This window comes from Dicentrarchus labrax, unplaced genomic scaffold, assembly GCF_905237075.1.
Source record: "Dicentrarchus labrax unplaced genomic scaffold, dlabrax2021, whole genome shotgun sequence".
NCBI lineage: Eukaryota > Metazoa > Chordata > Actinopteri > Moronidae > Dicentrarchus > Dicentrarchus labrax.
Window position 1 is genome coordinate 16,328,131 of NW_026136724.1, and position 15,628 is coordinate 16,343,758.

The following is a 15,628-nucleotide window of genomic DNA, read 5'->3' on the forward strand; positions in this document are numbered from 1 at the left end:
AGCTGGTAGCTCACCTGGTAGCATGTGTGCCCCATGTACCAAGGCTCCTTACCACAGCAGCCCCTCTCTCTCGCCCCCCATTTCCTCCACTACGTTCAACAGCTAGTCGCTTACTTTATCTGCCATATGTTTGGTGTCTGGGACTAAAGAACGCTGTCTACTGCTGGAAATGAGATAAATGACACACTGTGGGCCGTAAAACCAAAACAATGAGCTAAAAGATGCTAAAATACCTGAAAGTAAATGTAGAGTGGGGTTGATAATTCCCAACAAGTTTCTCATTACACTTTTAATCTGCTATTAATGTAAAAATATTGATTAATACAGCTTTAAGGAATCCTTATCTCCTTACTATTGATACTATCTACTATCCAAGTTGGTATCAGCCTCAAAGATCCATTATCAGGCTCTAGATAAGAGTCTGTGAGGGATTCATTTTGTGCTGTGGGAAACATCCTTACTTGAACCGGTGGCATTCGATATTCTGGGATGGTGAACTGCCTGGCGTCAGTAGCTAGCTGTCGGTAGTCCAGCAGTGGCGGATGTCTGTAATCCAACGTGGGTGGCTGCCTGTAGTCTGCCACAGGAGGATGCCGGTAGTCCACTGGCGGCTGTCGGTAATCTGTGAACGGCGGCTGTCTGATGTCTGGTTTAACATCCTGCCTCGCCTTCACCTCTGACCTGTAACTAACAGACCAATCAGAATGAAGGAAGAACTTCCAGGGAAGATTTCTATTACTGTCATTACTTGTTGTGTTTTTGTGCACATAGCGTGCTGTGACAATAATGCTTTTTGACAAACTGCTGGGTCACCCAGTGCTGACAGTGAGGACTTGTTTGGGGTCGCGCTCACTACCATTAAACAAGGAATTAAACTGTTCTTTCTCCAACATCGCATAAAATGTTTATAATAAAAACAGGTTCTCTCAGAGGCTGCTGATGTACAAAGAGATTTGGATACCGTGTAGAGCAGAGGGGAAAGGCAATGACATTGTAGGTTTTGGACCCCTCTAGTACTTGGTAAAATATTCAACAGATCTCTATAAAGAAGCAATTTATGTGAATTATTCAGCAGTCCATAAGAGTTAAGTGATGTTATACAACAAACTGGGGAGGGAGAGAGAGGGAGAGAGATGAATAAAGAGAGAAAAAGACAATGTTAGTGGGAGAAAGAGAAGAAGACACTATAACAAGAAGAGAATAAAAAAAAGTGAGAGAAAGGTGGAGAGAATTGGGACGAGGGGATGAAAGGATCTGACTCACTCATACCTGTATTCTCAGAGGAACACTGTTTTGCCCCGGAGACAGATACAGGGCTAGTCTATAAAAATGCTTCACTACATCGCAATATCAAGACAGCTGCAAATTTGACACTGTAACAGCTTTCATTAGAACTGTTTATCACCACTTTGAGAAAAACTTGTCATGCTCTGTAACCTGGAATCCTTACAAGCCGTGTCTTACCTGCTCTCGTGGGTGTAGGTCTGCGGCGGAGGGGCAGGCAGCTGGGTCACAGGGCTCTGGTGTGGCATGGGGTTGGGCTGGCTAACAGAAGGGTTGGGTTCTGTCGCAGCTGGGTTTGGCTGTGACGCGGCGGAGATTGGCTGGATCTTCGGGCTGTGCTGCTGGGCCATGGGGCTCTGCTTCTCTGAGCTGGGGGCTGATGGGGGATTGCTGATCTCTGCGATTCAAAGAGGACAGAGCATGTGAAAAATCTAATCCCAACACGTACTTTTAAGCTTTATTTAACCATGTAAAAGTATTTTTTCATGCTTAAACCTGAATGAATTGGCAGCGAGCAACCTATAAAGATAACACTGATATAATATGACCATATAAAGTTGATTTGGCGAACATGTTAGCCAACAGTTTCCTATTTACACATACAGCAAACAGGAAGCTGTTATTTGGAGCCATGTTTCTGCCCACCTGTATGTAAAGTTCATTGCCCTTTTAGTTATAATTTAGTCTCCACCAACTCATAGCTGCTAAATATTTCAATGTTTTCCAGCTAGTTGCTAACTTTGTCTGTAACTTTTTTGCTGAAAATAGCAGCTCACTGTAGCTGGAAGGTACTAAAGATAGCAGTGAGACTGAACCAAAACATTAAAATTGCCCTAAAAACACCTTTTAAGTTGATATTTGGCAAACTTGTTGACAATCAGTTGCTAATTTACACAACCAGCAGTTAAAGTGCAACATTAACATTCATTTTCTTTCTTTCTGGGCAATAGTCACTCTCTTTTAGCTCTATTTTTGGTCACTGCCAACTTCTTGGGAAATATCTGGATCTCTAGATGCTAAATCCTCCAATACATTCACCAGCTAGTTGCTAACTTTGCAACCAACAACTGTCAATCAAAGGAACAGTGTGTAACCTGCAGCAGGATGCAAATCGCCTGCACAATGCCAACAAATGGAGAACCACTCAAGCTCCATTGTGATACTAATAGTCAAAAACTCCATGGGGAACCTTTAAAATGTCCTTGCATGGCAAAGCATGCAACAGAGAAAAGGTAGATAAAGGTAAGGAGACAAACCAACCCTCATTATCATTTAATTAAACAAATATGGTGTGTATTTTGTCCATCTTTTAATGTATGCAATTTTAGTACTGTTAAGCCAGTCTTCTGTTTCAGCTGCAACATACAAGAAGAAGCCCTACAAAACTGAAATCACACCCCTTTTTCTTAATAATATAGTCATTGTGTGTTCTGTATTATTGTAACCACAATGAGATATTGCAGCTCTCTTCAAGCGATTGCATGCAAAAGTGTTATGGAGTGTAGAAAATGTAGAGCGGAGGAACAAAACTCATGAATATGACAAGCGACAGTTAATCTAAAAAGAATCACATTTCGCAAAACTCATATTACAACTTTCATTTAATGGAGCCAAATCAATTACTGTCATAAATCATTGTCTTCCCGAGGTATTGCTGTTTCAAATCCTTGTCTCTCACGTTCCACGTGTTGTGTGTGTGTCCACGTGCTCTCTCACCTTCCTGTGGTATGATCCTCAGGGTGACGCTGAGGCCCGCATCCTTGATCAGCTTAACGATGTCGGCGTGCGGCATGTTGACGATGGACTGGCTGTTCACTGCCAGTATCCTGTCTCCCACCTTCAGCTTCCCGCAGCGGTCAGCTGGGCTGCCCTCGATGATGCGGCCAATTTTATGGGGCACAGCTGTTGGGAGGATTCAAACACAACACACTGCAGGTAAAGACACGTTCAGCAGCAGCAGATTGGAAGATTATGCCTGTGCACACACACCACACTCACTCGCTGACTGACTGAATATGTCTCTGTCTCTCTCATTTTGCTATTCACCCCAGGCTTACGTAACGCATCCAGGATTTTTTTTTTTCATGTGTGTGGGCGATGTACTGATGCTCACGGCAGCATACCAGATATGTGTGTGACTGACGTACTGTGGGAGGGCATGTATAATTGAGGAGATAGAAGGAGAGGTGCTTCACTTTTTACTGAGCTATGACCTCTTCTTATACTTAAGTTTGGCACTTATCTTGACACTATATTGCGTTTACATGGTAGTTTATATGTATGTAAGAGCTTTCATATGAGGTTTAGCACTTGTTATGCAGAGTAGAGAATGACTGATTATACACAAGCATCCACTTGACTCTATAAACCACCACTAAAACGATCACTGGACTCACTGTTGGTGGCCGCTGCTTCGGGCCGGTTGAGCGAACTGATGATGACGAAACCGAAGCCTTCGCTCTCCTTTCGATTGATGATGACATCACTGGGTTGTGTGTTGGGGGTCGATGTCCTGTCTGAAGCGGTGTTGGTGTTGCCCATGCCGGCGTGTGGTGCCTGGGTAGTGATGGTGCTGTTGCCGTATGTGAAGTCACTGCGGGGGGAGCTGTGCTGCGTGGAGACAGAGCCTGGGCTACGGCCGTTCTCCGGACAAGACTCACCTGCAGGGGGACAGTTATCTGTCTGTAATATGTATTTTTATTCATACATACTTCAAAAATGAATGTAAGGCTGAGATATGGACCAACTGTTTATATTTTTAAAGTTTTCTTACACCCCTTAAAATCAAGAAGGTCTTGCGACCCCCAGTGAAGCTTTGGCAACCCCTAGTGGGGGTCCTGACCCCTGGGTTGGGAACCACTGCGCTAAGCCATGCCCATATTTTAACAATGTGTTGTATCTAATTATAAGATACAGCCCCATTTCTCCATTAAATTTAAGTATAAAGTAGCAGAAAAGTAGCAGTAAATTGTCAAGCACCACAGATTTACACTTAAGTACACTACTTGAATAAATGCACTTTCCACCACTGGAAGGATCTAATTGGTGGACAAACACAAGCTGCACTTTAAGGAGATTAAATGCAGCCTGTCAATCACTGTATCTTTGTTTTTATTGATTAAGGCAATTTACACACACTGCTCTGAAAAAATGACCATTGGACACATAATTGATTTGGAAGGATCTAAGGGTAATTCTGCATGCGCAAAAACAATTAATTTTACAGGCGAGGGTACTTTTTATTCCTCCTCCTCCTTAAAAATCGGACGAGCCGAAGCTGAATCACATCCTCGTGAAAGGATCAACAAGCAACCACAAGACAGCAAAACAAAACAGAAAAGCAAAAGCAACTGTCACAACGTGGTAAAACACATCATTAAAATGCAGCATCGTGTCAATCCAGCCAAAGCAAAAGCAGCTTCTAGCTTTGTGTGTGTGTGTGTGTGTGTGTGTGTGTGTGTGGGTGTGGGTGTGTATGCATTCTGGCATACAGGGCGATCAAAACTCTGTGTTGTTGCTTTGATAGCTCACCGGGATGCAGCGCTGTGGTATTCTGTAGTTAAACAGTTAGGAATTGAAACTCTGACTTCAGCTTACTGATATGAAGTTGCAGAGAGATTTGTCGCCGTAAAAAGGTCCATACCCATATTGTAGTATTTCCTTACGCCAACAAGTGCACAAATAGTTATTTTATGAGGAGGAAAGTGGTAAAACATAATAAAAAAGAGAGAATGAATTGTGTAAAATGTGGGGCATGGCGTGCAGGCAGAAGTATGAGCTCAGAGCAGAGAGCAGAATCTGACACCTTGCAAAGTGCCAGTGGGAGTCAGACAATTAGGATGGAAGTAAGGGCTGCACAGAGGCCAGGCATGAGTCAGAGAGTAGCCTTTGGTGAGAAGAAATTGACAGAGGGGCGGAACAGAGTGGGAAGAAGTGGATTGGTGAGAAGAGGGTGCGTGTGTGTGTGTTTGTGCGATTACGTGTGTGAGGAGGCAGTAATAATGAGAACAGGGGAGGGCAGAGTTCACAGGAGGAAGTGCCATCGAAGGCTTCAGGCTCAAAGGCGAAAGGAACTTGAATAAGCACCAACGAGCAACGGTGTGTGTAAGAGCAAGAGAGTGCTAATGTGGTCTTTTTTTCTTTTTTTTGGGGAGGCTTCAGTGTAATTACTCAGAGAGATTAGTGCTTCAGTTTTCCGACTGATTAAATGCTGTTTCCTGAATCATTACAGGACAAGAATGGTAGTGGCGAACAGAAAAGGAGAGAGAAAAAAAGAGGTGTAAGAACGAGGAATTGATGGGAGCAGTAAGTCTGTGGGATCAATTCACTTTATATCCTTTTACAGTATCCTAAAGCTGTTCTCTGCAGGATTAACCGTGTCCATCAAAAATCGACTTTTTTAGTGAGCGAGTCAGTTTATCCAACTTATAACTCGGTTCAACCACTTAAAGGATAAGGCTGGTGATATTTTACATTTTAAAACTAACAATGTGTTAGTCTGTCTCTCAATACTCTCTGACTTCCCTACTCTGTGTACTCAGCCCATTGGTTCCTACTGAAGGCTTACAATTAAAACGGATCATAAATATTTAATCTTTAATTTTCTTAAAACAGCAGGGCACTGTAAGCTTTTCTCAAATGTTACTCAGACGGAAGTAGATAGAGATTTTTTCCACTATTTCCAGCTGTGGAGTAATACACATTGGGGGCTCTAGTGAGTCTTTACAGCAGCAGGACGGCGTATGTTGGATCGACTTAAAATACACTACAGACTGTGTGTTCATGGTAATGAAGACACATGCCACCCAATGCAACAGTGTGACTCACTGATGTGTTTTTAATAGCGGTATATAGTGGACAAGAATGGAGTTCTATGGCACAGAGGATACATCCGACTTTGGATACACACACAATTCTTGTTTGTGGAATCAATTTATATTTGGTTTTGGTCTCTTTTTAATAACATTTTTTATTATCTTATCATTTATAAATGTATAAATAGGTACTTCAAACATATTGGAAAACTGCTCCTACATGGAGGTGTATCAGTGGTAATTCACAGTGGGGTTTTAATAATGGAGCCTACACATCTTATCAATTCTAGCTGCCGTTCTCTCCATCACTAATAGCTCATTGGTTTACACTTAGGATTTAACTGTCATTGCGGAATACTAGTGGCGGTTAAGGTGGATACAACAAAATTGTAACCTGAATTAAACTGGTGAAGTGACTAGTTGCATGTCATCACCTCACTCTCGTTCCTCATGTTTCCCTTTGTATAATTTATGTGACCAATAAGAGCTAAAAAATGACAAAAACCTTGAAAAACAATGAGGAAGTAATGATAGAATTTCAACTGCAATTACTTTCCTTATCTATTAACTGTTGTATTTCTATAACTATTATTTTTCAATTAACTTTTTATTGATACTACAGTAATAAAAAACTGAGAAAAGTGTGAATGTTTGGCATTTATTAGTCAATTATAAAAACTACTGTGGAATAAAGTCATGAATGTCTGATTTCAAAGAAACATCTTTCTAATTTCATAACAACAACAACTAAACAAAGCCAAACGTCACCTCCATTCGTGTTTCCTCACCTGCTGCCTGTACCCTCCTCCTGATCACCAGATTCACCTGACCGTTCCGTGCCGCCCCGTGCATCAAGTCAATGACGTATCTGTGCGGCTTCCCCACCACTGGGATCCCGTCCACAAACAGCAGCTCATCACCGGGCCGTAAGCGTCCATCTAGGTCTGCCGGGCTCTTCTCGATGATCGCACCAATCAAGATCTGTTATTACATGCAGACTGTTAAAATACAGGAAGTAGAGGTTCGCAGAAACTGCTTTAGATGTTGGTCTGTGAGTGTCGCATGCAGTGGGTGTTAAGGTGGTTGTTATACTGATAAATAAACAGCTCAGTAACGTGATTGAAATACTGTTTTTGTTACTTTAACAGACAGCAAACGACACCAAAGCAGCCAGAGCCAGCACTCTCTCAGGGGTCAAAGGTCAGGGGTTAGGTATAGGTGTGTGTGTAGTGGGTTAGAGAGGAGAAAATGACAGGGTTCCACGCCCATCGCCATACGAGCCTTCTCACGCGCCTCCGGACTCACAGGCTGCCCCGCCTCATCCCCGCCCAGCACCCGGAACCCGAAGCCGGACTTCTGTCTGCGCAGGTGCACCTCGATGTCCTGGTACTCTGCTCCTGAAGCAACACGACCACAGACGACATTTAAGTCCTGTCCCTTTTTCTTTTAAGGTTATGGACAGTTTTTTTTTTTTTTTTTTAAATGTGTTCCTGCAGAGGTAAGGTTTTTACCTGAGGAGTCCACAGGAAAAACAGTCCTTGGTTGGCCAGGTTCTAGAAAAAGATACAGGAAGCACCCATAAACAACAAATGCACAAATGTTGTACATACACAGACACCCACAAATGCACACATTGGCAGACACCAGCAAACACACATTCTGTGTAAAGGCTAGAACAAGGCAGAAAGGCTCTGCCTCAGCATTAATGTCACGGCTGAATTTCAGCATCATCCATAAAAGTCAGGAAGTGCTTACAGTGTGTAATATACCCGTCCCTTATTTACAGTGTGCGGTGGGATGCAAGCACTGATCTGCAATCAGGGACTTCACACAACGCTATGATCTGCAAAGTAGCGAAATGAACTCAACCGCAGACAAGTAGCTGCGAATGAAAAATTGATTCCAATTGTAACTGTTTTAATCACACTGAGCACTCTGTTGGGACTCAGCAGGAATGATGGGAGAAAGAAAATCATGACTACAGACAAGACGAGTGATGCAGCTGTTCCCACCGAAACCACACGCTGTGCTTCTTATAGAGATTTAGCTTGTTTTTGCTGCATTTCAAACAAAACTAAGTCCAATGAAATTACAAAAGCCATGCTTTTTTAAGTCACAAACGATGTGATTTTTTATATCGATAAAATAATCCCACCTCAAGGTCCATTTACTAGCAGTTCTGAGCGTTCGATCAAATCACATGATCATAATCACCAGATGTACAGTAGTTTGTTCAATTGTCAAGTTTTGTAGATGTTTGCATTTACATCTGAGAACTTTAAGGATGTCTTGTCCATGTTAGCTTCAAAAAATGTGTTGGAGGGAAGCCCAGCTTGTCTAAAAATGAAAAAACCCCAGCAGACTTTAAGTAAACTGGTACTTGAAAATTTATTTGAGGTGTTTTGGCTGACTCAGCCTATATCAGATATATGGTCAGACATCAAAGCTGTTCCATAAACACACGTAGTTCCATTAGTCAATCAGAAGATCACACAAACAAAGTCTGGCAAATTACACACAGAAAACACACACATTGCCATCTAGGACCTGTGATCAGGCAAAGAAGCTATTTTTTCTTAAAGGGTAAATAAGGGCAAAGCTGCCACCATTACGAATAATATAAATTGGATAAAAATGTATACAAATTATAAGATGTGTGTGTTTTCTAAAGATGTTGACCTAATGTTGGTTGTCCTCTGTTTGGATAATTTACTCAGCATCTACAGTATGTACAGTGGATATATGGAACAGCTGTGATGCTTGGTGTACCTGATCCAAGGTTGTGTAGATGAAACATTATTAAGAAATAAACCACCAGTGAGTCAGACATGTGCGGCAGTATTATGTTGACAACTTAATCTGCTCATGAAGATCATGCCATGTTATGTAAAAGCTCCACAGCAGCTACTCAATGGCTCTTAAGGGGAGATTGTTTCGTGAACTGCTGTTTCCAGATTTCAAAAATCAAATATATCAATAGATTTTACCAAAGGTCAAAGGAAAAAAATTTATTAATTAAATTTTTTTTAATAACATCCATGCAGAAATCTACAGAAACAATAACAAAGTGCTTTTTAGAACCTCTGCATTAACCAGGGTTGATACTATATAAAAAGACTTTATACCAATGCCAGCTCTCTCTCTCGCACCTTTCTCTACTTCATGAGGAAACATTTAAAGAATTGGTTCACCCAAACAAAACACAAACATTTATTCTCACTTACCTCACTTACAAGGGTTTATATGTCTTTGAAAAATATGCCTCCCACAAAACACCACATCACTTTCCAGTACCAGTGTCCTGTTACTCCTGTTACAGCTTACAGGGACTATTTCTTCCACAGGATTGAGTTGAAAGCTTAAAATATCTGCCTCCACCACAAGGGGCAGCGAGAAAATATGTTTTCTTGTAGCCTTGCTGACCTGACCCTTTAACCCAACCTGTTTACATAAATGCTGACATTAATCTTTTGAGCCTAACATTAGCAGCTCACCAGGAGGCCAGCGAGGGGGTTGTGATGCTGCCAAAAAAACCAAAAAGGTCACAACCTCCTTCACCCACACCAGCCAGAGGAGCAAATGGAGCTTTCCAAAAAAGAATCTGTCTGTGCCTAACCCCTGCTGAGCCTCACCAGACCTTGACTGAAAGGAAGACAACAGCGAGCGTTACACTGATCGGCGTACCCACAGCTGAGGAGGAGGGAGGGATCCTGAGAGGTACAGAAAGACAAAAGAGGCTTTCTGACAGCCGCGTCCTCTTGAGTAACAGGTGACTTACACACAAATGAACACAAAGTCCTGTCTGTTAAAAACGTTGACATGTCAACCACCTCAAAGAAACCAAAACCTCTGAGATAGCGCCACTCATTCTGACACAACACACACACACACAAAACAACAGCACGTTCATATTTGGAATAATATTTATGGCTCTTAACTCTTGAATTGCACGAATGAAGCACCAGAGTAGACATACATACACTGAGGTAATGTCCTCAGTAGTTTTTCTGTCTCTGTATGAATTTAGAGGTTTTATAAAACTTCTACTATTAATTCAGTTAAAATATGATTGTTAGACTCAGTATGTTCAAATTTGACTACTTTTAGGGCTGTAATTCAGTATTTCTGCGAATTTGGGGGTTTCCGTGGAGGATATATGATATAATTAAAAGCTAACACATTAGTAGACTCACTATATTTAAATTTGACTACTTTCAGGCCAATAAATAAAAGATTCAACCGTATTTATTCCAGACAATATGGAGAATGCTTTGAAACGGCATTAAAGCATTTAGACTTTCACATTTGGAAATTAAATTTAGAGAAGATATAATTGGGCAACTAAATTAATTTAACTAATTTAAATAAAGACAAAACTATGGAAATTCAATGCTACAGTCCTGAATACACATATACCCACACAATAGCACACATACTGGTTCCTACTGCCTAAAATTCCCACAGGGCATTAGAATTACGACGCATCCTGATGATATAATTAGAAAAAAATGATTTTTTTCTCATTTTACAAGTCAGAGGATGGTAATATTGCTGGCACCAAAGCACTACGTCCTCAAAAAGATCATCTGCTGTGTGGAGTGTTTATTTATGTCTGTTTACAATGTGAGCTGGCAGAACGTCAATGTCTGGATGTAAAGATCCTTCCAGACGGTGAAAAGACTGAGCTGATGGCCGGTTTTGTTTGTGTGTGAGTGAGTGTGTATATGTGTGCTTGTGTGGGGATTTAACAAGCACAGATCAAATGAGATAATATGAGGAATTAGTAGCTGTGAATGCTAACGGGGAGGGAATATAAATGCGGAACGTCTGATGATTGTGTGAAGATCTTTCAGTTGGATTCAAAGAGATCAGCTCATTTCAGTTTTCTGTGGAGCAGCAAAAAGGTGAATAACAAAAGAATCTGTGACTCAATTTGTGTGTTTGTGAGAGAAAGAGACCTTCACTACTCCACCTTCCAATGAGGAGTTCCATCTTTTCTTCAGTGCTAGAAAGGAGAGTTTGTCTACACCTGCAGTATCAGCTCTGGTACTTACGCCTACTCTCATAGATAGCCCTGGACTTCTCATAAAGGTCATAGGGGTCTGGTTTTGCCAGGGCCAAGGCCTCGGAGGCTGAGTCTGGGACCGAGGCCCTGTGGAGATGGTGGGTTGGGAAGGGGGCGCTGTGTGGGATAACGGGGGCTGACAGGCTGGTCTGAGCAGGGCTGCTCTGGCCCTGCTGGGACTCCCACTGCTCCAGCACCTGTAAAGCACAGCGGCATGAGGGATCAATATTTCACTACCACCTTTCCCACTTGTGACACTCGATTTTAGCTTGGTAACCATGACAACAACACTAAAAACTGAAGCAAGAGTTTGCTTTTATGAATTTTGACCGTTCGCTAAACCCCCGCCGCCCTGAGCCTGCTGTCACTGCTCCTGTCAAGCGTTCGGTTCTCACACATGCAGTTTGCGATGATAATGGAGGCAGATTTACCTTAAAACATGTACAGTGGGTCTTCGATTACAGACAGAGGTAATCGTGACGACTGTTCCTAGTTGATTTTATTTGCTGTAGCTAGCTTCAGAAGATGATGATAGTGGTAAAATTCAGTCAGTTAAAAAATCCTGTCTCCAGCTTAATTTTTTATGTTTTCATTGGATTTATTTAAAAATGAAAAGCCTGTAAAAGGACCAAAGCTCTGCACACGATGGCTACATACATTCTTAATAATTGAGGCTATAGCTCCCAAGGCAAAAAGTCACCATCTTCACCAGCTTATGATGAAAATGCAGCAGACTCCTCACCAAAACCCCCCCAAAAAGGAGAGCACATTACTTCAGCTTCTCTTCACTGGCTCATTAATACATTTAAAAACTGATTTTAAGATTTCATGGCCCCGCTCTGAACTTGCAGAGTCACACATTCATTGTTACAGTCACAACCTGAGAGGACTAAGGGTGACCAGGCCTTTTCTGTTAGGGCTCCCACTCTCTGGAACAACCTCCCCGAGGAGATCACACTGAGCTCCTTATCCTCTTTAAATCCCTCTTAAAAACATATTTTCACAAGTCCGCTTTCACAGGATTTGAGATCTGAATTCTATTTTATCTGTTGAGTCACTTCTTAAATTTTACAAAGGCACTCTCTCAACTCTTATTTTAATTATTTTACATTGATTTATTTGACTTATTTTACTCTCTCATATGTACCCCTTTTGCTCAGTGCTGTATAACTGGTATACTGTCTTAATGATGGTCTACGATTTGTATTTTGTCTTGTAAAGCATTTTCTTTCTGAGAAGTGCTATATAAATAACATTTATTATTATTATTATTATTATTGTAAAATAGACACAAGCCTCCAAACAATTTAGTTATCGCTCTATCGTCCATGTTACAAAGTTTCGGCATGTGGAGAAATCCAAAGCTTGACAGGCCGTTGATGAGCTCTGACTGGACAATCGCCATTCGGTGGAGGGGTTTAGCAAATGTTCAATTAGTGCTAGACAGACGGGAAGCCAGACAGTTAGTGAGGTTAGTAGTTGGAAGGAGAGGAAAACATATAGAAGAATGTGATATACAGATAAATATGGCCCTATTTGGAGGGGGGTTTGAGGATGACAGCAACTCTGGTATCTTGTTATTTCAAATTGCATTGTTTTTATAAGGTAGTACATTGTATATTATATTCAATTTGCAATTCAAGTTTCATCCAAAAACATATTTGGAAAGTGACAAGTGTTTGAGGTGACACCGGCAGTTTTGACAACACCAGTCAGTCAGTGTCAGCATTGATGTGTCAGATGAGCCAGGCCGCTTGAGTCACGGCACGACACTAAGCAGATAGCCAAGATGACACGTCGACATGTCAGAAAGTGTGACAGACGGATCCGGAGGGAACGACAAGCTTTTTGAAACTGAGACGGCGAGACTGGCTGCATATGGCATGCTTTAATATTGAGAATTACAGGGCATCTGGTTCAAGATGTACCGAGAATAAATATCAGCTTCATAAAAAGCTCTGGAATCAAAAAGTGTTTCCACTCTTTGTGGTTTCATTCTTACATCAATGGCAGACACGTCTGCACAGGGCATGCTGCCGAGGCTGGGGACCTTGTTAAGGCTGGGATTAGACTACTGCATCCTGATCTCTCTTTCACTCTCTGTCTCTTTTAGTCTGTTTGATTAAGACTGTTGAAGCAAGTACTCTGGCTATAATCTATTTGGTCCGCTGGATAGAGGACACTGCAGGCAGGGTCTCCTTTATAATACAGGATTATTGAATAAAAACACCTGCACGTGCTCCAACATTAAGCACCTACCCACCTCTCAGTTACCTACGGTATTGGCTGGATTTGACAGACAAATCTCGATAAGCTCATTTGCAAATGAAACTCTCGAGAGCTGCAGCCTTCGCTAGTCTGTGGGTCGATACGACAATTAGGTGATTCCCCTTTCTTCCCTTATTAGTCAAATTCCTCCATATTTTATTCTCAGAGCTGCACAAGTCTTCCTGTAACAAATGATACCCAATTAAACCGAGACTAAACTCTGGTGTGTTCAGGAGCTGGGGGAGAGGGGCAGGGCGGGGTGAGGCAGCCAACAAATGAACACTGGGGGGGTAAAGACGAGAGATGTGAACAGACAAGACACGAGAAAGAGGTTCTGCACACTGTATGCTACTTGGTGACGTTCAAAGCTTTTCCCCTCAGAGCTCAAGAATTACAATTATTTTGAGGGAGATGGAGGAGATTGATTAAATCGCGAGGGAGCAGAAATGAACAATGACGGGGATTTCAGGGGACAGATGTCTTAACGGCCACACAATGGAGGTTTTTTCCTGTGTTAGTTGCGATCTGGAATGGGGACAACATGAGTCGGGGTCAGGGGCTGGTCAAAGCAGCGTCGAGGCATGAAATGAATTACACACATAGTCGCACAAAGGGAAACAAAGAAAGATGGACAGAAACACTCGTGTGCAGGCATGTGAGTGTGACAAATACACAAAAAGACAAAGTGTATGTGATCTAAGTGGATGTTTGGTGGATAGTTTATTTTAGTTTGTCCACGGGCAGCAAATGATACTAGAGTATTTATGGCGGCAGAGGAGGCAAGAGAAGAGGTTAAATGCACGTCTGCAGAGATACCACATGAGGGCTTTTGCTTAATGTGACAAAAGGAAATAAAGGCGAGGTGATAGATAAATGACCACGGAGCAAATGCAGGGTCGCATGAAAGTACAAAAGAGCTTTTAAGATTGGAAAAATTGTACAAAATGAAGATAAAAGAGGGATGAAAATGCATCTGAGCCATGCCAAAGCAGTTAGAACAGAGACTCAGAAGCTCTATAGCTGTAGCATAACTCAAATGCCCTGAATGTGGATAACTCTGATGGCACTGAGTCAGGCCCATGAATAAGCTCTGACTTGCAGGTTCAAGAGTCTAGTGATATTACGAGCGGGCTACTTGACCTTTTTGCCATCCTGTGATAATAAAGAAGGGCTGAATATCGAGGTGTTGTAAAAGCCAGGGACATATCGTGAATCATCAGTAGAGTTAGTACGGCGAAAGAGGGACTGAAAAGTCATTTTTAGATCTTAAAAACATTTAAAAAATAAGATTAGAGTCATTCTGATAAGCACATAGAGGATGCACACTGCAGCCACTGGTACTAAAGTGAAAATCTACTGTATATTAATGATTAAAAAGCAGAAATGGGGACAGTCCACGTTTTGGAGGCTGGTGCATGTTACCTGCTTAGGGGTCTTCCAGGGTGAATAGTGACCTGCAATGTTGAGAGAACAAAAAAATGCTTTAGACTGAAAAAGATGGTAGAAAAGAAGGTTTGATTTCTGTGGAAGCCAATTCCAGGGGATGTTTGGAGATAATAAAGTGAAGGGAAAAAAAACCCCCCAGTATCAACAAAATTACAGACAAACGAATGAAAACAAGAATATGACATGAATACAGCGTTTGTGAATGGTAGAAAGGACAAAGGAAAGCACAACAGACTCAAACTGGATAAAAGCACGAAGCAGAAGATGTGATCAGCCGGTGGTGAAAAAATTATTTTAAAGGCAATGATGAATTCATCTTTTCCTTGTGTGTGTTTATGTTACTTTGGAATTTTATACACTGAGAACATTTTTAAAAAGCATAAAAATTTATATTATATTTAAGCTGCACTAGCTAATTTCTTTTGGGCGGGGCACTTGGGGGTAGTAAACAACACTAAGTGACATATTATCACCTTTTATTAGAGTAATCCACCGATTCAGCGTTGCATTTTTTAAAGGGGAACTTGGCAACTCAAGCCATTTCTTCGCTGGTTTTCACTTTTGTCGTTGCATGTTTTCTCAACGAGCTCCCCCTATAGCTCTGGGACGTATATTTCACAAAACTGTTGTAAAAAAACTCACTTGCGGCCCCCTCCTCCCCCTTTCTACCGCTGCTGATGTGCATTTGTTGCTGGGCAACTTTTTCGTGTGGAGCAATATTACCGAGGTGGGTAATACATTATACACAGTA

At 41.7% G+C, this 15,628-nt stretch overlaps 1 protein-coding gene across 22 annotated transcripts in view; it reads right to left on the bottom strand.

Moving 5' to 3' along the window:
- Nucleotides 1-15,628, bottom strand: part of magi2a (membrane associated guanylate kinase, WW and PDZ domain containing 2a) — a 208,516-nt gene that overhangs the window by 13,905 nt on the left and 178,983 nt on the right. For 15 of the 22 annotated variants that reach the window (XR_007882556.1, XR_007882554.1, XR_007882551.1 and 12 more), the window contains 9 exons: nt 14,854-14,885; nt 11,153-11,360; nt 7,610-7,651; nt 7,380-7,495; nt 6,887-7,079; nt 3,681-3,944; nt 3,001-3,186; nt 1,465-1,681; nt 462-687 (listed from right to left, as the gene is read on the bottom strand). Coding sequence is in view for 14 of the 22 variants with exons in the window: in XM_051392360.1 (XP_051248320.1) it covers nt 462-687; nt 1,465-1,681; nt 3,001-3,186; nt 3,681-3,944; nt 6,887-7,079; nt 7,380-7,495; nt 7,610-7,651; nt 11,153-11,360; nt 14,854-14,885 (1,484 nt within the window). In the remaining 8 variants the exon portion in view is untranslated. The remainder of the gene's footprint in view (nt 1-461; nt 688-1,464; nt 1,682-3,000; nt 3,187-3,680; nt 3,945-6,886; nt 7,080-7,379; nt 7,496-7,609; nt 7,652-11,152; nt 11,361-14,853; nt 14,886-15,628) is intronic. The other 7 variants (XM_051392363.1, XM_051392367.1, XM_051392373.1 and 4 more) reach the window with 4 other exon arrangements.